Source organism: Otolemur garnettii, unplaced genomic scaffold (genome assembly GCF_000181295.1).
Source record: "Otolemur garnettii isolate 467f Iridium unplaced genomic scaffold, OtoGar3 scaffold00011, whole genome shotgun sequence".
NCBI lineage: Eukaryota > Metazoa > Chordata > Mammalia > Primates > Galagidae > Otolemur > Otolemur garnettii.
Genome location: NW_003852406.1, coordinates 30,398,294 through 30,417,080, shown reverse-complemented (window position 1 = coordinate 30,417,080; position 18,787 = coordinate 30,398,294). Strand labels below are relative to the sequence as shown.

At 49.5% G+C, this 18,787-nt stretch overlaps 1 protein-coding gene across 1 annotated transcript in view; it reads right to left on the bottom strand.

The window, feature by feature from the left end:
* The window catches only part of CIB2 (calcium and integrin binding family member 2), a 25,429-nt gene extending 9,126 nt beyond the window's left edge, over positions 1-16,303 (bottom strand). Inside the window, exons 1-2 of the mRNA XM_003784565.3 lie at positions 16,253-16,303; positions 7,802-7,836 (exon numbers count right to left, since the gene is read on the bottom strand). Coding sequence (XP_003784613.1) covers positions 7,802-7,836; positions 16,253-16,303 — 86 coding nt within the window. The remainder of the gene's footprint in view (positions 1-7,801; positions 7,837-16,252) is intronic.
* Positions 16,304-18,787: the final 2,484 nt, after the last annotated feature.

Here is an 18,787-nt window from a genome sequence, read left to right as displayed (position 1 = left end):
CGCCCGCCACAACACCTGGCTATTTTTTGGTTGCAGCCGTCATTGTTGTTTGGCGGGTCCGGGCTGGGGATTCGAACCTGCCACCTCAGGTGTATGTGGCTGGCGCCTTAGCCGCTTGAGCCACAGGCGCCGAGCCAAAAAATTTAAAATTCTTAATAAAACAGAAACAAAAGGTGTTAACACTCAGGGGTAGAAACAAAATGGTATTTCTTTATCTCTGACCAACAAGCAACATGGTATGTAAGTGATAAGAAACTGGAGACATCCCCATAGAGGTGGCGTGCCTACAATCACCACTGTTACGGAGCATATCCCCCCCAGGAACACATGGCCCAGGATTCAGTCATCTGAGGACTGAAAGTACTGGGGAAATAAATGGCATCTCTACTGAACATGTACAAATTTTTGCTTTTTTCTTTTTATTGATGCCTTGAGTAAAGGAAATGTATAGACATTTTTCCTTGCCATTATTCCCTAAGTAACATAGTAGAACAACTCTTTTTATAGCATTTACGTTGTGCTAGGTATTATGAGGAATCTAGAGATGATTTGAAGTATACAGGAGGATGTACACAGGTTATATGCAAATAGTACACCACTTTACAGCAGGGACGTGAGCATCCTCAGTTTTGGGCATTCTCTGGAGGTCCTGGAACAAATTCTCCATGGATACTGATGGACAACAGTAATTAGTTAAGACAATAAAATAGTACATTTAAATATTGGAGGCTGGGCATGGTGGCCCATGCCTAAAATCCCAGTTCCTTGGGAGGTGAAGGTAGGAAGATTGTTTGATCCCAAGAGTTCAAGACCAGACTGGGCAACTAAGCAAAACCTCATCTCTACAAAAAAATAGAATAAAATAAATTAACTGGGCACGGTGGCATGTGCCTAAGTCCCAGCTACTCAGGAGGCTGAGGCAGGAGGATTGCATGAACTCAGGAGTTTCAGGTTGCAGTGAGCTATGATTCTACCACTGTCCTTCTGCCGAGTGAAGGGTGTGTCAGGGTTCTCTTAAAAAAAACTGAAAAAGAGGATGCAAGTTATTATTTGTTGGAAAAACAAAAATAATCAGCTTAAAAAACTATTTGAATTATTAATAGTAAGCACTCAGATGTTTTCTATATATATATCACCATTAGCCTATTCAAAAACATGATTTAAAAGCTATGATCCACAATTTATTTATTTAGAGACAGAGCCTCAAGCTGTTGCCCTGGGTAGAGTGCTGTGGCATCACAGCTCACAGCAACCTCCAACTCCTGGGCCCAAGCGAGTCTCCTGCCTCCGCCTTCCAAGTAGCTGGGACTACAGGTGCCTGCCACAACTCCCAGCTATTTTTTGGTTGCAGCCGTCATGGTTGTTTGGTGGGCCCGGGCTGGATTCAAACCCACCAGCTCAGGTGTATGTGGCTGGTGCCTTAGCTGCTTGAGCCACAGGCACCGAGCCTCCACAATTTAAAAGAACCAAAAAATGTCACACTCAGGGAGAACATCATGTGATGAAGGAGGTGGAGACTGGAGTGATTCATCTAAGGCCAGGGAACAACAACAAATGCCAGCAAACAGCAGAAGCTAAGGAGAGTCTTAGAACTGTCAGCAGCATGGTCCTGTTGACACCTTGATTTTAGATTTCTAGCCCCTAGAGTTATAAAAATAAACTTCTATTGCTCTAAGTAAAAAAACCCCAAACATCAAAAACTGTGTGTAAAATCAGTATAAAATGTACTAATTTTGAAGTATGAAGAAAACCATCGAACTTAATCAAAGGATATCAAATATAGGTAGCTAACTACTGTATATTTCTGATTGGAAAGGCTTAATACCGTAAGTCTCCACTTTTCTGTAAAATAATTATAATCTCAATCAAAATCTACAGAAGATCTATAATATTTGGGAACTTGTCAGCCTGATCCAAAAATATGATCCTCCTGTAGAGGAGTAGGGGGGAAGATCCAAAAAAGAGAAAGTGGAGAAACATTTGTCCTATCAGATGTCAACACATGGTATAAAGAACAAAATGGACATTGGCATTGACAGGGCAGATTGGTGGAAGAGATAGATCCAAACATAAATGAGAATTAGTCCATGATAAGTAACATTTACAATTAGTGGAAAAAAGGCTCGGCGCCCATAGCTCAGGGGTTAGGGCGCCAGCCACATACACTGAGGCAGGCGGGTTTGAACCCAGCCTGGGCCTGCTAGACAACAATGACAATTGCAACAAAAAAATAGCTGGGCATTGTGGCAGGCACCTGTAGTCCCAGCTCCTTGGGAGACTGAGGCAAGAGAATCGCTTAAGCCCAAGAATTGGAGGCTGCTGTGAGCAGTGATGTCACAGTGCTCTATTGAGGGTGACATAGTGAGACCCTGTCTCAAAAAAAAAAAAAAAAAAATTAGTGGGAAAAAGATGGATTTTCCTGAAAGTCACAAACTTGTGGTCAACAATCACACTTGGCTTTCATATACTTAAATTAAAATAATGAATTAAAATTTAGAGTTTACTTGCCAGCATTTGCAAATTAAAATATTTTATATTATATACTTGGATTTCCTGATCAAGCTGGGCCTAGATTCCCCTTAGCTTCTAGCTGGGGCAAAGGAGCACCTGTTTCTGCAGGTACCAGTTCTAAAGAGATGCCACCACACTGGACAGCTTCATTTATATAATTACAGTGGATATTGGGCCCTACAGGCAGCTGAGTTTCAGACCTAATAAATGACAAGGATGTAACAGCAGTGTGGGGAATAATCAAAAGTCTTACTCACTGCAGTACTAATTGAATGGTGAAAAGTCAGAAACCTAAATGTCCAGCTGAATGAATTAAGGCATATCTATTAAATTCAGTAACTTAAAATATTATAGACTATCTATTAGTATTGAAAGTTGTCACAAGATACTAAGTAAAAAAAGTAGAATGTGCAGTACGATCCCATTTTTAAAAAGCTTGAATATATTTATATGCTTAAGACAAGACTAAAAGGAAGGTCAGTCACTAAAATGTTACCAAGTGATTATTTCAGGGGTGAGGTGGTAGTAAGACAAATTTTTTTCTTTTAACTTGACTAATTTTTTTTAAATTTTTTTTTCTCCTGCTTGACCCCAACTGTTTTCTTTCTTTCTTTCTTTCTTTCTTTCTTTCTTTCTTTTTGTTTTATTGTTGGGGATTCATTGAGGGTACAAGATGGGTCACACACTGAGACCCCACCCTTTTTTTTTTTTTTTTTTTATAAATTTTTAAAAGCTGAGCAGCTGGGTGTAGTGGCTCATGTCTGTAACCCCAGCATTTTAGAAGGCCAAGGCAGAAGGATTGTTTCAGAGCCTAGGAGTTCAAGTGAGACCCGGCTCTCTAAAACAAAAAACCGGGCAGGGTGGCTCATCCCTGTAATCCTAGTGCCCTGGGAGGCTGAGATCGATAGATTGCTTGAGCTCAGGAGTTTGAGACCAGCCTGAGCTAGGGTGAGACCCCATCTCTATAAAAATAGAAAAATTAGCCGGGCATTGTGGTGGGTGCCTATAGTCCCAGCACTTGGGAAAATGAGGCAGGAGGATGGCTTGAACCCAGGAGTCTGAGGTTGCTGTGCACTATGACGACACCATGGCACTCAACCCCAGGGTGACAGAGTAAGACTCTGTCTCAAAATAAAAAGGCTGTGATAACATAACATAAAATTTACCATCTTAACCATTAAAAAAATTTCTTAAATTGCAGTAAAATGCACATGACATAAAATTTACCATTTTAACTATTTATAAGTACATTTTCAGTGTCATACAATTGTCACCACCATCGGTCTCCAGAAATCCCTTCCTCTTGGAAAACAGAAACTCCGTTCCCATTTAAGAGTTAATTCCCTATTTCTCCCAACTTCCCAGCCCCTGGGAACCACCAGTCCACTTTCTGTCTCTACAGATTTGACTGCCCTAGGCACCTCGTGTAGTGTAGTGGGATCGTACAGTGTTTGCCTTTTTTTTTTTTTTTTTTTTGAGACAGAGCCTCAAGCTGTCCCCCTGGGTAGAGGGCCGTGGCATTACAGCTCACAGCAACCTCCAACTCCTGGGCTCAAGTGAGTCTCCTGCCTCCGCCTCCCAAGTAGCTGGGACCACAGGCGCCTGCCACAACGCCCGGCCATTTTTTGGTTGCAGCCGTCATTGTTGTTTGGCGGGTCCGGGCTGGGGATACGAACCCGCCACCTTAGGTGTACGTAGCTGGCGCCTTAGCCCGTTGAGCTATAGGCACCGAGCCCAGTGTTTGCCTTTTTGTGACTTATTTCACTTAGCACAATGTCCTCAAGGTTCATCCATGTTGTAGAATGTGCCAGATTTTCCTTTCTTTCTAAACCTGGATAATATTCATTTTTTAAAAAATAATATTCCATTTTTTAAACCAAATAAACATTCTGTTTATCCATTATCTGCTGATGGACGCTTGGGTAGCTTGCATCTTTTCACTATTGTGAATAATGCTGCTAGGACACGAGAGTACACGTATATCTTCAAGACCCTGCTCTCAGGTCTTTTGGGTGTATCTCCAGAGGTAGAATTGCTGGTCCATATGGTGATTTTCTTTTAAGTTTTTTTAGGAACTACCATACTGTTTTCCATCACTTTCTTATCTATTTTTACAACATGCCTAAGGAAAAACAATTTAAAGCATATTATAAGACAATATGATCTGACTTTTTTGATAAATGCCTATAAAAGAAAAATACTGGTACAACACACACCAAAAGATAAATGGTCATTATTTCTCTATGATAGGATTATAGGTAATTTTTTTTCCTTTTGATTGACTTCATTTCTAATTTTTCTACAGTCATCATGTATATGTTTAAGAAAAAAACTAAAACTAAAACTAAAACGGGGGCAGATGAAAAAAATAAAACTAATCAAAATGGATTATACAAAATGTTTAAAAGGTTAAGAAAACAAACAATAAAGTAGCAAACAGACAAATGCCTTGGGGTGCTGGCTGGGCGATCCTCCCACTGCACTGAGGGGCAAGGACCCTATTCCATTTGCACAGTCTCTTGGGGTAACAGGAGTTGGGTGCTGAGCAGGACCCTATAGAAAGGAGGGTGGCGGAATGGGGCGGGGTGGGTGATGGTGGCCTGGCCACCCAGTCAAGGCAGCAAGTAGATCTACCTGGGCGGGGCAGAGTGGGAGGAAGGAGGGGAGGATCAAAGGAGAGTTGTCAGTGACTCGGTATCGTTTCCCCAAGGCTGCAAAGGGAAACCTCCTGCTCAAGTTTCCTCCTCACCATCTGGTTGATACTCAGGGTGCAGCTTACCAAGGAAGCATCCAGGTTGGGGTGGGGAAGCGGCACGAAAGGCCCTTGGGAGTAGGGCCAGCCAGTAGAGGCCAGGGTCCAGCCAGCCGGGCTCTGCTGCTGACCTGTGGTATACTGCTGGGCAGCCCTGCAGCCCTTGCCCTCTCTGGGCTCTGGGCCTCAGGTATGTTGCCTGGACCTGAGAGTGAACAGTAGAAAGGGCTGACCTGGTGGAGATGGCCAGTCACACTGGCCTCCACTGGAGCCCAGAGAGAAAAGCAAAGGGGCCCAAACTAGAACCATGCTTGGTCCCTCAGGAACAGACAGTCCTCACACCCTGCCTTGTCTCATACCCTTCCCTGAGGGTGGGCCAGAGGGCAACAAACTCTAGACAGCCCTTTGTTGTGTTTAACAAGACTGTCACTGGCCCTCTAGCCATAAGGGCCTGTGAGGAAAGAGTTCTAGGGAGCACTGTTGTCCCGCACTGCAGATGTGCCATGAGACACAGCTGCCACACTGTGGGGACCAGATCCCAGAGAGACTCTCCCCTCCTCACATGACTGCTTGGCAGAAAAAGTACCAGGTCCAATCTCTTGGGTCTCCAGAGAGGCTAATCCAGAGATGCAGCCTGAACAAACCAGAGGCAGAACAGGCAAAGGGGGTCCAGGAAGAGGTGTCTTGCTGGCTGGAGGGGTCCTTTATGGTTTTGGGGACCTCAGGTGTGGTCTCTGCTCTAGTGTGCAGAGTTGGGCAGGCCAGTGTTGTGGGGAGCCAGGTCCCCCCCACTGCCAAGTCATCTCACCTGCTTGGAGTTTGCTAAGGTGCCAGGGACACCCTGAAGGCCTCAGGGTCATACTAGACTCAGTTCCTGGCCTGCCTTTGAGCCACTCTCCCCTCTTCCCCAGACAGCAACTTTGCTGTTCTCAGTAAGAACACCAGAGGCTGGAGGTGGGGGAAGCAGGCTGTGTCCTTGCCCCTGCTGTTCCCCAGTCCAGCATGTCCTCCCCTAGCCAACCCTACCTGTCCTTCACTCACATATTCTTCAAGTGCTTCCTGGTAGCCAACAGGCATCATGCCTGATGGAAGGTCTAGAGGGCAGAACACCTAAGCCCATGAGCCCACAGAGCCCCTACCAGGCCAGGAGAACAGCTGGGTGAGCACTAGCGAGGTGGGGAGTTGGGTCTGGAAGGATCAGAGCACTACCAGGGCAAGAGAGAGGAGAAAGGGCACTCCAGGCAGTGAGACAGTCAAGGCAAAGGCTTGGGGGCAAGGGGCTTTTGTTGCCAGCATGGAAATCCCTGTGGGCCTCAGAAGCCAACCAGCCTGGGCTGGGCTTCTACAATGGCAGGGACAGGGCAGGTGGAACTCCCTGGCCAGGCTGAACAAACGTCTTATGCCAAGAATTCTGAAAGGTAAGAGGTGCATGAGAAAGCTGGGATGATACTGTGTTAGCACAGTTCTGAGAGCTATCCTACCCAAAAGAGGACCTCACCTGTCACATCTCTCAAGCTAAAGACCAGATCTCCTTACCAAACATCATACCTGGTGTTAGTGCCCCCAGCAGCGCTCTGAGGGTGGGTAGCATTATCCCTATTTCACAGAAGGCACTGAGGCTTGGCGACAGCCCAAGGCCACAGAGCTAGGATGCTGGGAGTAGTCTGGATCTGCTGACAGCAGGCCTCTCTGGGTGACAGAAGTGGGGTGTCCCCTGCCCATTCAAGTGACAGGTTGCAGTGGCAACCTGGGCAGGGGAAAGGTCAAGGGGTACTACCTGTCTGAGCACTGTGGCCTGGGCAGTGACAAACTGCTCTAGTCTCAGTCTGTCCATCGATCTTCAGGGAAAATGATCCCGAGACTTTGCTGGCTTTTAATGCCACCTGATAGCCCAGGCAGAGGGGCCCAGGCCCGAGTGGCAGGTTTCCCAGTATTTTGCAATTTCTGCTCACTGTCTGGTTCTGGGGATTTGAGGCTGCCTGTCCCCTTTGTCTTTCTTATTCGGGTCTACCCTTCCAAAACCCAAGGAGAGGGGCTGTCCTGGGAAGGAAGGAGACCCCTGCTGAACCACTCTGGGTAGTGGGCTTACTTTTAGTTATCCAGGAGTGGAAGGACATCAAATCTGGAGCCAGTGGGCCCACAGTGGCTCTGAGTCCAGCAGGCAGGGACTCTCTGTAGCAGCCCCAGGATGCAGTGAGACTGTAAGAGACCTGCAGCCAGAGGCTGGGTCCTCAATTCCTAGCTGTGTGACTTTGGCCAAGTTGCTAAGCCCCATCTATAAAATGAGGTTAAAAGGATTCTCTTGTTTCAAGCTACAGTGAGGATTAACTAAAAACATGCCCCAAACCACCCACCTTGGAGTCCAACATTCAGTGAACATTCAATTCCTGGCAGAAGGATCTGGGCCTGTAAAGCAGCTCAGGGGTAGAGCAGTGGCCTGAATTTGGCTCCTGATGGAGGTCAGTGCTCCTCCTAGTGAGACATCCAGCCCACACGGGTACCCCAGACCCAAGGGGGTGAATAAGAAGCCACACTTACTTGAGGATGTCCTTCTTATTGAAGAAGGTGCAGTCCTGTGGGAGGAAGCACACACAGTTGGCCTGCAGCTCCCAGGCTTCTCTCTCTCTCAGGGCCCTCGATGCTGCAGGGCCTTGCAGGAGCAGCCCAGGACTGGTGCAGGAGAGACACTGCTGCCACTGCCCACTCCCTTTTCTAGGGGGCCCAGAAAATGCAGCCTGAAGGCTTTGTCCTTCCTGAGCCGGGCCTGGGGAGTTGTGGGCATAGGAGGAGGTACATATCCCACCTCTAGGAAGGAGATGGAGAACTCGCAGGCGGATGTGCCTGAAGGGAGGGCAGGGAGATGCACTGTGGTATAACAGGGGAGCTGGCCAGGAGACAGCTCCAGAGTGAGGACTTACAGGTTCCCGCACTGTGCAGCTGCAGGGGGCACTAATGGCCCTGGCAGGATTGTGCGATGTGTGTCCCAGGTGGCCACAGGCAGCAGCCCCAGGCTCAGAGACCAAGAGTTCTAGGCACATAGTCCAGGGAAGAAATATCAGCATGTATCTGGCGTCTGAACCATAGGAATAGATGAGGCCACATAGGGAAGGGAGTGGAAAGACCCTGGGTACAGGGAGGAGGAAGGTGGCCAGGGAGGAGCCAGTGCTGCTGGGATCCCCATGTAGGCGTTCCTCAGGGAGAAGCAGCACTCAGCTGTGACCCCCCTCATCTCAGGGGTCAGGTCAGGCCTGCCCAAGGTGTCAACTCCAGGAGCCTGTGATGATGGCTCCTGTGTCAGGGCTTTGTGAGTGGCACAGAGGTGAAAAGGACCCTGCACCTCATAAAATGCCCAGCTGCGGGAGAGGTTTTATGCTTCTCTCCACCACTGTTTAGTTCCTCCACCTTTGCCCACTGCTCTAGCATGAAGGGAGAAGGCCTTGTAGGTTCTGCAGAGCCCAGAGACCATGGGGCTTCCCAGGGCCAAATGCTGACCTGAGCTGGCTCTGATGAGGAGCTGTGACCACAGCCCAGGCCTGCACACAGCCAGGCCTGCCCTGGATGACACCTGAAGTCACTAGCCAGGAGGACAACTGGACTGTGAGTTGAGGAGGGCCAGAGAGAGGATGCCCACAGGATGCACACAGCATCTAGGACTTCTACTAGGCTCCTCAGGAGAGCTGAAGAGGGAAGAATCTGGGAATTTCCAGGCCCCATCTGGCCCAACAAGTTTTCTAAGCTACCTGCTGCTCCCCAGGAAACATAGGGGCTTTGCTGACAGGGACCTTCTAAGCCACCCATTGATCCTCAGGAAATGTCTGGCCTTTGCTGATGGGGCTCCTCTATAGAAGCCAGGAAAGGTGCAGGCCAATGAAGCAGCCCACCACTCCCCACCCAGCAGATAGAAAACTCCTAGCCTCCTAGGCCTAAGACAGGCAGGCTGGGGACATGTGGGCTGACTCCTCAGCAGACTCCAGAAATCTGGAGCAGGCAGCCAGGGAAGCCTGACCAAGTCTCTGTGCACAGAATTCCCTCTACCCCAGAACTGTTTCCATGCTCTGGAGGGGCCCCGTAGAAGGCCAGGCCCTCCCAACTAGCCTAGAGGGGGCTGGCAGCAGAACTGGGAATGAGGAGAGGTCTTGGCTTCTGTTTTCTTCTGCCTAATCTGTCCTTTTCCCCTTGCTGTCTCCTCTCCTATCTCCTGGGTTGGAAAGGAAGTACCCAGGTCCCGACCTGAGGGTTCTACTGGCCAAAGATGCAAAAGTGTCCCACAGAACCCTGCTCCCTAGTCACAGTTTCGTAGAGCTTTATGCCAATACAAGTTCTCAGGCTCCATGTCTACTGAATAAAAAACTCTAGGAGTGGGACCTAGGAAGGTGCATTTAAAAAAAAGCCCTCCCAGTGGTCCTAAAGTGTGCTGAAGTGTAAGGATGCCTGTTCTAGAGCAGAATCATGGAGAGAGCTGTTTAAAATACCTTTGGCTCCCACCTCTTAGCAGACTCCTGAGCCATGAAATAGGAATCCCTGAGGATGTAGGCATTAGTGGTTTTCAAGGCCACTCAGGGACAGGGCGCAGCAGCTCACGCCTGTAATCCTAGCACTTAAGGCTGAAGCAGGAGGATCACTTGAGCCCAGGTGTTCAAAACCAGCCTGGATAACATAGTGAGACCTTGACTCTACAAAAAATTCAAAACTTAACTGATATGAGCTGGGTGCAATGGCTCAGACCTGTAATCCTAGCACTCTGGGAGGCCAAAGTGGGTGGATTACAAGAGCGAGAGCCTGTCTAAAAATAGCTAGGTGTTGTGGTGGGCACCTATAGTCCCAGTTACTTGGGAAACTGAGGCAAGAGAATCGCCTGAACCCCAAAGTTTGAGGTTGCTGTGAACTATAACCCCATAGCACCCTACCAAGGGCAACAAAATGAGACTCTGTCTCAAAAAAAAAAAAAAAATGGGTGATGCCCGTGGCTAAAAAGAGTAGGGCGCTGGCCCCATATGCCAGAGGTGGCGGGTTTAAACCCAACCCCAGGCAAAAACTGCAAAAAAAAAAAAAAGAAAAAGAAAAAAAAATTAGCTGATGTGATAGCACAAATCTGTAGCCCCAGCTCTCAGGCTCCCAGGCTGAGGCAGGGGGATTGCTTGAGCATAGGAATTCGAGGTTACAGTGAAATATGACTGGGTCACTGCACTTTAGCCTGGGCAACAGAGCAAGACTTTGTTTCTAAAAAAATTAAAAAAAAAAAAAAGAAAGCCACTTGAATGGTTCCAATATGCAGCCCAGGCTGAGAACAATATCACAGCCAGTAGATGATCACCATGCACTTGGCACATAGGACTCTGAATAGCCAATTTTATTCAATCTTCATCATCAGCCTATGAAGTAGGCAGTATTTCCCCATTTTACAGATGGGAAAACTGAGACTCAGTAAAGGTGAATAGCTTGCCCTAAACTACACACACAGCCCAGAAGGGCTGGGAATGGAACTGAGGCCTGTGGGCTTCCTGACCACTGCCTGTGACTACAGAGCTGCAGTCTACCTGTGACTGCTCTATACCAGCCACTCGCTGGTCCTGTACCCACTGTGTATCCCTGTACCTGGCTGGAATGACTGACCAAACATTTCCACATAGACCTTCCACGGCAGTTATTTTATCATCTCAATGGCTACAGAACATGTCACTGAAGGCATTGCCTCTGCTTAGCCTAACCTTTCTTCTTTTCAACATTACTGATAAATCTGCCATGAACCTGCTCATTGACTGATATTTTTTTGTTTCTTTTGTTGACTTGTTTCCCTGGGATGAGTCCCAGAGAGGTACCTCAAAGGGGATGAATAAGGCAGGTGTCCTTGAAAACTTCTCAGGGCTCTGAATAGCCTGGTGGTGTGGCAGGGGAAAGGTTAGGTAGTCAGATTCAAATTACAGTTTTGCTTCAGACCCTTAAGCAAGTCATTCTCCTTTCTGAGCCTCAGTTTCTACATCTGTAAAGTGGGAATAGTGCCTCTCTATATGGGACAGTATGAGGAGCAAATGAGATAAGGTGAGGAAGTCTATATGCCACAGGTGACAGGGCTTCTCCACATCAGAACAGCTCCATCTACTGCCCCACATCCCAAAGGATTCTCCCCAGAGTCTGCAGCTGTAACACTCTGAGTCACCAAAAAGCCCAACTACCTCCACATACTCAGCTGCCAGGGGGCTGAGGCCACACATCTGTGGGGACCCTTTCTTATACTCCTCTGAAGGAAAGGACTCTATCATTGGTTGGCACCTGACGGTTCATAGGGACACAGAGAACAGGTGTTCAGGCAAAGGTACCAGCTCAGGTAGGGTCATGAGGAGTGGGAGGGAGACAAAGAGGAAGGAAGCCCTCGGGACTCAGGCAGCTGGAGACAGGACGACTGGGGCTTCTACAGTAGAAGCCTCCAAGCCTGTACTCACTCCACTGTCCCACCTGGAGGTCTCCCCTCCTTCTCCAGCATGTCCAAATCTTCTCTATTCTCCAAAGTTCAACTCAAGGGCCACTTGATCCAGGCATCCCCCCTTGTCTCCCATCTCCTACATGCCTGGTCTGCCTCTGCCAGCAATCAGGCATGGTGTTGCCAGCTGGAATAGAAGTGGTGCTGCCCAGCTGACCAACACATGGCTCATGGCCAGGCTCCAGAGGGATCTCAGTAGATCTCAATAAGAGCTCTGTGACATGAGCACAGCTGGGTTAATACTTACTCCCATTTTAGAGGTGGAAACACTGAGACCCAGAAGGGGACAGTGGCTTGCTATGGTCCATAGCCTCACTGCCCAGATGACCTAAATCTAGGATTTTAGAATCCTTGTCTGGACTTCTTTGCCTGTCTAGAGCCAGGCCTTAACAAATAACTATTCATTCATTTTATAACATCCTCCAAGTACCTCTCTGTATCAGGGCAGGGGCCACACAGGAAAGATGGAGTGTGAAGAGACAGTGGCATGCTCAGAGAGATGAGGGTGTCCATGTTATGAAGCTCTGTCTCAAAAAAAGAAAAGAAAGATGAGCTAGACTAGGTTAAGGAAGAGGTAAGAAGAAGGTACCAAGAGAACAAGGCCAGAGGTGAGGGTGAGCCTGGCTAGAAGCCCTTCAATATGCTTGGAATTTGGGGCACAGAGAGGAAGGTAGAAAGAAATGAGGCTGGAGGCTGGCTGAGCCCAGATGAGGCTGGGATGAGCCTGGACTCCACTCAGGCTGTTATCCCAAGACTCCATGGAAAAAGGAAGAAAGGGAGGGAGGAAGGAAAGAAAAGAGGTAGAGTGAGAGACCAAGTCTGTGGCAAAAGCGTGGGGTGGCTGGAGGCGGACAGACAGGCAGGGAAGGAAGGAGGAGTGAGACTAGGAGGCCTGACCCAGGGCACTGGCTGTGAGGACAAAGGAGGGGATCTCGGCCGGCGCGGTGCCTCACGCCTGTAATCCTAGCACTCTGAGAGGCTGAGGTGGATGGATTGCTTGAGCTTATGACTTCGAGACTAGCCTGAGCAAAGGTGAGACCCCCATCTCTACTAAAAATAGAAAAACTGAGTTAAGAGGATCACTTGAGCCCAAGAGTTTGAGGTTGCTGCAAGCTATGACGCCACCACAGCACTCTACCTAGGTGACAGCTTGAGACACTGTCTCGAAAAACAAAACAAAAACAGGGCGGCGCCTGTGGCTCAAAGGAGTAGGGCGCCAGCCCCATATGCTGGAGGTGGTGGGTTCAAACCCAGCCCTGGCTAAAAATTGCAAAAGACAAACAAAAAAACAAAGGAGGGGATCTCCAGAGACACAAAAGAGGTTTAGTTGCAGGACTTGTTCTTAACTGAAGATGTGGGGTGGAGGGAGAACAGAGACCTGGGATGGCTGGAAGAGCAGCAGTGGCTGGAGGAGCAACGGTGGCTGGAGAAGCAGGGATGGCTGGAGGAGCAGCAGTGGCTGCTGGGAAAGGTCATGAGCTCTGTTTGGGAGTTTGGGGGTCTGGGGGATGGATGTATAATGCAGAGGAGTATTGTGAGCAGAGCCTGAACTTAGGCTAGGTGTGGTGGCTCATGCCTATAATCCTAGCACTCTAGGAGGTTGAGGCTGGTGGATTGCCACACGAGTTCAAGACCAGCCTGAGCAAAAGTGAGACCCTGTTTCTAAAAACAGCTGGGCATTGTGGCAAGGGCCTGTAGCCCCAGCTACTCAGGAGCTGAGGCAAGAGAATCGCTTGAGCCCAAGAGTTGGAGGTTGCTGTGAGCTATAACGCCATGGCATTCTACTGAGGGCAACAAAGTGAGACTCTGTCTCAAAAAAGAAGCTTGAACTTCAAGAATCACCAGCAGACTGAGCATGCTGGCTCACACCTGTAATCCTAGCACTCTGGAAGGCCAAGGAGGGAGGATCCCTTGAGCTGAGGAGTTGTAGACCAGCCTGAGCAAGAATGGTTTCTATTTTCTACTAAAATAGAAAAATTAGCTGGATGTGGTGGTGGGCAGGTGTAGTTCCAGCTACTCAGGGAGGTTGCGGCAAGAGGATCACTTGAGCCTAGGAGTTTGAAATCGCTGTGAGCTACTGATGTTACAACACTCTACTCCACGGCAACAGAATGAGGCTGTCTCAAAAAACAAACAAAAAACCAAAGAAGAATCACTAGGTCTGGGATCCAGGGAGGGGTGGGTACCTGTCTTGACAAAGCAAGGCTACCAGGAGAGACTGTCATGAAACCCTAGGAGTCACTTGGGAAGCGGGTGCTGTAAGTCAGGGCCACCCCCAACTGGGACCTGGCTGGCTGGAGATGTGGGGCTCTCAGTTTGCACAGCTCTCATTTCTCCCATCCTGCCTGGCTGGGTCCAGCCAGGCTCGGGCAGGGGATCAGAACTCAGCACTGGGACTGGCTCCAAGAGGTAACCCAATGCGGGCCAGGCTGAGAGGGACCCAGGCTCCCACCCCTATGAAGTAACTCTTTACTTCTGGGCATGTTTTGCTGCTCACCTGAGCCCACTTCCACCCAGAATGCCTCCTTCTGGGACCTGCTTGGCAAAATTCTACCCATCTTCCAAGGGCCTGCCCAAGTGCTACATCGTATCTGCACCTTCCACACACAGCAGAAGCACCCTCCCTTTTGGCCTACCTCTGCCCACTGCACCTCCCGGGGAACACACTCCACCACCTTGCTCTGTCAAGGGCCACCCTGGAGGTGAGAGTCTGTCTCACTTGACTGTAGTGCCCTGAGGACAATAAGCACATATACCCACCCCAGCCCACTCCCAACTAAAGGAGTGAGCCTTGTTTTCAGGACTCAAATTCCTGTGTTAGCCCTGATTGCCAAGAGTATCAAGTGGCTCCTCAGCCTCTGTTTACTCTTCTGTAAAATGGGGCTAATACTCCACTTCGCTATGATAATCAAGTGAGTTTATCACTAGAGGGCATGAACTACAGCCCAGGAACACAGCAGGGGCCCCACAAATGCGACCCCCTCTTCCTTCTCACAGCCTGATATAGGAGCTGAGAAATCCATGCTACTGACAACTCGGGCTTCCAGGAGGGGGAGGAGACTTTGTTTTGCCTTGAACCACATCAGAGGACCAACACCTCAGCACTGCTTTCCTGCATAGCCACAGTGGATCCTCAGAAAGGCAGAGGCATGTCCAGGGATGCTGCTGGTGCTCTTCTCTCCCAGTTACATAGCTGACAACACAGTCCTGCCCCACTACCTGGGGGAGTCAGGAAGAGCATCAGAGATTCCCTGGAGAGAGAAGGGGAGAGACATCCCAAGCCCAGGAAACAGCATGGGCAGAGGCAGGGATGGAGGAAAGAGCTTGGTGAATAGGGGGCCCTGCAGATTGCTCTGAGGTGGCTTCAGTGCAGAGGGCAGGGAAGGGTCTTGGGGAGACAGGTTGCAGAGGAGGGCTGAGGAGCTGGCCAGGTCTCCAGGCAAGCCAGGGGGTTTGGGTTTTATTCTGTAACCATAGGGAAGTGTTTTTTTGGCCAGGGCTGGGTTTGAATTGACCACCTCTCGCATATGGGGCCAGCACCTTACTCCTTGAGCCACAGGCGCCGCCCAACCATGGGGAAGTTTTAACATGGGTAGGAAGGCATTGGGATGCCAGACTTGGACAGCTGGTTCTGGAGGCAGGGAAGCATCCAAGGGGCTAAGCTGGTGGCCATGTAAGGTTGTAAGAAGGGTACCTGACTTCCCTTTTTTTTTTTTTTTTGTGAGACAGTCTGACTCTGTCATCCTGGGGTTGAGTGCCTTAGCATCATCATAGCTCACAGCAACCTCAAACTGTTGGGTTCAAGAGATTCTTTTGCTTCAGCCTCCCAAATAGCTGGGACTAGAGGCGCCCGCCACAACGCCCGGCTAGCTTTTCTATTTTTAACAGAGATAGGGTCTCACTCTCGCTCAACTCAAGCGATCCACCCGCCTCCGGCTCCCAGAGCGCTGGGATTACAGGCGTGAGCCTTCGCGCCCGGCCTGACTTGCCTTTTTGCTGCAGTTATTTCTATGCTGGGGTCAGAGGGAGAGATTCCAACAAACAGGACATCCCCAATTTAAGACTGTATTGGAGACGGATACACCCACTCCCAGCCCAGACAGGACCCCAGGGCCTCAGACCTCATTTCTGCTATTCCTCCGCTATTTCCTGAGACTGGGGGTGGGGAGGAGGGAAGGGCGGTCCTGGTCCAGCCCAGTTTACCGACTCTTCTTCTCTGTGCCAGGGTGGGTGGGACGAATTATGGGCCAAGGAGTAAGAAGCAGGTAGCTGGATGGAGGGGCGCCTGGGAGAATCCTCATACTGGAAAGCGCTCATGTTCTCAGGGTGGAGAAACTGAGGCTTGGCGAGGGGGCGTCATATGACGCCCAAGGTCAGGCTGTGAGCTGAAGGCAGAGGAAGGGTGTGAACCTGCTTGCGGTGACCTGGCTTTCGGGAGGCCGCGGCAAGCCGCGAGAAAAAGCGCGAGGGGTGGAGGGCGCCGCTTCTGGGGCTGAGGCGCCCCGGCTCACCTGGTAGTTGTCCAGCTGCTCTTCGGTGAAGATGGTCTGCTTGTTCCCCATGGCGGCCGCCACGCTGTCTGTCCCGCCCGGGCGCCGCCTCCCATCAGCGGCAGCTGGAGCCCGGAGCCCGCGCCCCGCGCCGGCGGCCCTGTCCCACCGCAAGGTGGACAGCGTCTCCCAGACCCCGGACCGCGGCCTCGCCTCGCCCTGCCCCTGAGGGGGCGGGACGCGGACCTGGAGAGCCGGCGACTCCGCCCCGGGGCGGGGAGAGGGCCGAGCACTCGGCTCCGCGGCCGCAGCGCGCCCCGGGCCCGCCAGGAGGCGCCCTGGCCGCGGGAGGTGCTGCTCTGCGCTCTGGGTCCTCTGTGTCTGCGTGGTTCTGGGCTCAGGACCCACCAAGACTTGTGGCCGCGGGACGCCAGGTCGTGCGCGTGGAGCGTGCAGGCCTGGGAAGATCCCTTCGAGGGCTGCGGTTGGCGAGTAGCGTGATCGTGGCTCCCCTTGCTCCGGGGCGGCAGGCCCTGAACTGTGAGCGGGGCATCTGGCCAGGCCCCAGCTCTCCCGTCTCGCGTCGCCACCTTGAGCAGCCTCTCCTGGCCGCATCTCTCTAGCTGATCTCTAAGGCCCTCCGTGGCCAGCACCCGGAGAAGCCTGTCTGGCCTTTGACCACCTCCTGGGCAGGGCATCTTAGGACTCTGGATTCCTTAGGGAGCGGGACGGGATTTGCTTGGCTTTCTTTGCGTTCTTGATTACAGACAAGTGAGTTTTGAGAACATTTAAAAGCCTTCACAATGTCTGGAGAAGTGTGACAAAACCCAGGACGTTTTCTGGGGCTTTTAAGCAAATGCCATTGTAAGGGAGGCAACACTTTACCTCTCCTTCTGAGGGTCTCTGGCAGGGCCTAAGGATTAATTTGGCACAAAACAGATTAACAGGAGAATAACATATAGATTTGTTTAATACAAGTTTCACATGACATGAAAACCCTTGTGAGGAAATGACCCAAAAATCCGGTAAAACATAAATACTTTAAGGAGGTTGAACAGAGAGATGCAGTTGTGGAAAAGTAACTAAAATACTATACGGGGAGGCTAAAGGAAGGTAAGAATTATTGTAACGAGGTCAGTTGGCACAGAGTTCTCTGGGTCTCAGCTTCTTATCCATGATGATAAGAATGTTTCTTTTCTCCTGGGATAGGGCTGGTAGCTCTCACAAAGGAATTTCGTCTTCTGTTTTTAAGAAATAGAAGGAATATCTTAAGGACCTTTGCACTAGATTGTTTATTGCTGCTCAATTTACAATTGCCAAGATATGGAAACAACCTAAAGCCCATTATCCTAGGAATAGTTTAATAACTGTGGTATATGTATACCATAGAATACTATTCAGCCATAGAAAAAGATGGAGACCTTCTTGTGTATTAATCTGGATGAAGTTAAAACACATTCTTCTGAGTAAAGTATCACAAGAATGGAAAAGCAGGTATCCAATGTACTCCATACTAATATAAAGCCAGTAGACAATTTGATCCATGCCCACGCAAGAGAAAAACTCAATTTAATTCAAGATGGAGGGAGGGAGAAGGAGGGAGGGGAGAAGGAGAAGGGAGGGTAGGGAGGGGAATGGCTGTGCTCCTACTGGATGGTCACAGTGTGGGGGTATATGGTCCACTTCCTGAGGGTCAGACGCAACTACAGCAGGGACTATACCTAACAAATGCAAACATCTGATTCGTTGTACCCTCAAATTAACCTGAAATAAAAAAAAGAAAAGATATAGAAGTGGGATCACCTGAGCATCCTTCCTCTTCTTTTTTTTTTTTTAAAGACAGAGTCTCGCCAGTATCACAAGGATGGAAAAGCGAGTACTACTCAATTTAGTACTACTAAGACTAGACCTCAATTTAGTACTACTATGAAGCAGTAGACAAGCTAATATATGCCCACAAAAGATAAGAACTCAATTTAATTCAAGTTGGGGGGAAGAGGGGGCTGGGGTGCTCTCACGTAGGGGCACAATGTAAGAGGACATGGCATACCTCCTGGGTGAGGGACACAACAACAACTGGGACCTACCTAACAAATGCAAACATTGTAATCTAATTGTAGCCTCATAATAATCTGAAATTTTAAAAAAAGAGAGAAATCTCCAGGGGCCTCAGAGGCACAATCAATAGCCCTTGGATGGGCAGGAAGCAACCAACCAAGGGGGTTGTGGATCAGCCTTCAAAGACCCCTCACCATCTTCACTGTGGACACATGAATGCAATAGGGGCCTCAGCCTTGGGGGAAAAAGGCAGGATATGTCTTCAGAAATTCAGAGAATGAAAAATTTTAGAGCAGAATTAGGCACTTTTAAAAGGTTTAATCTGCACTTTCCCTTTCTCCCATGTTAGAGTTGGGGAAACGGAAGCCCTTTCCAAACCACATAACCACTATTACAGACGTTTTCCTTCTTCCCATCTTAGGTTGGTTCTGCATCACCCACGGAGAGGCCAGAAGTCTGCGTGTGCAAATCCTGCTCTGGTACATTCTTGTGTAATTA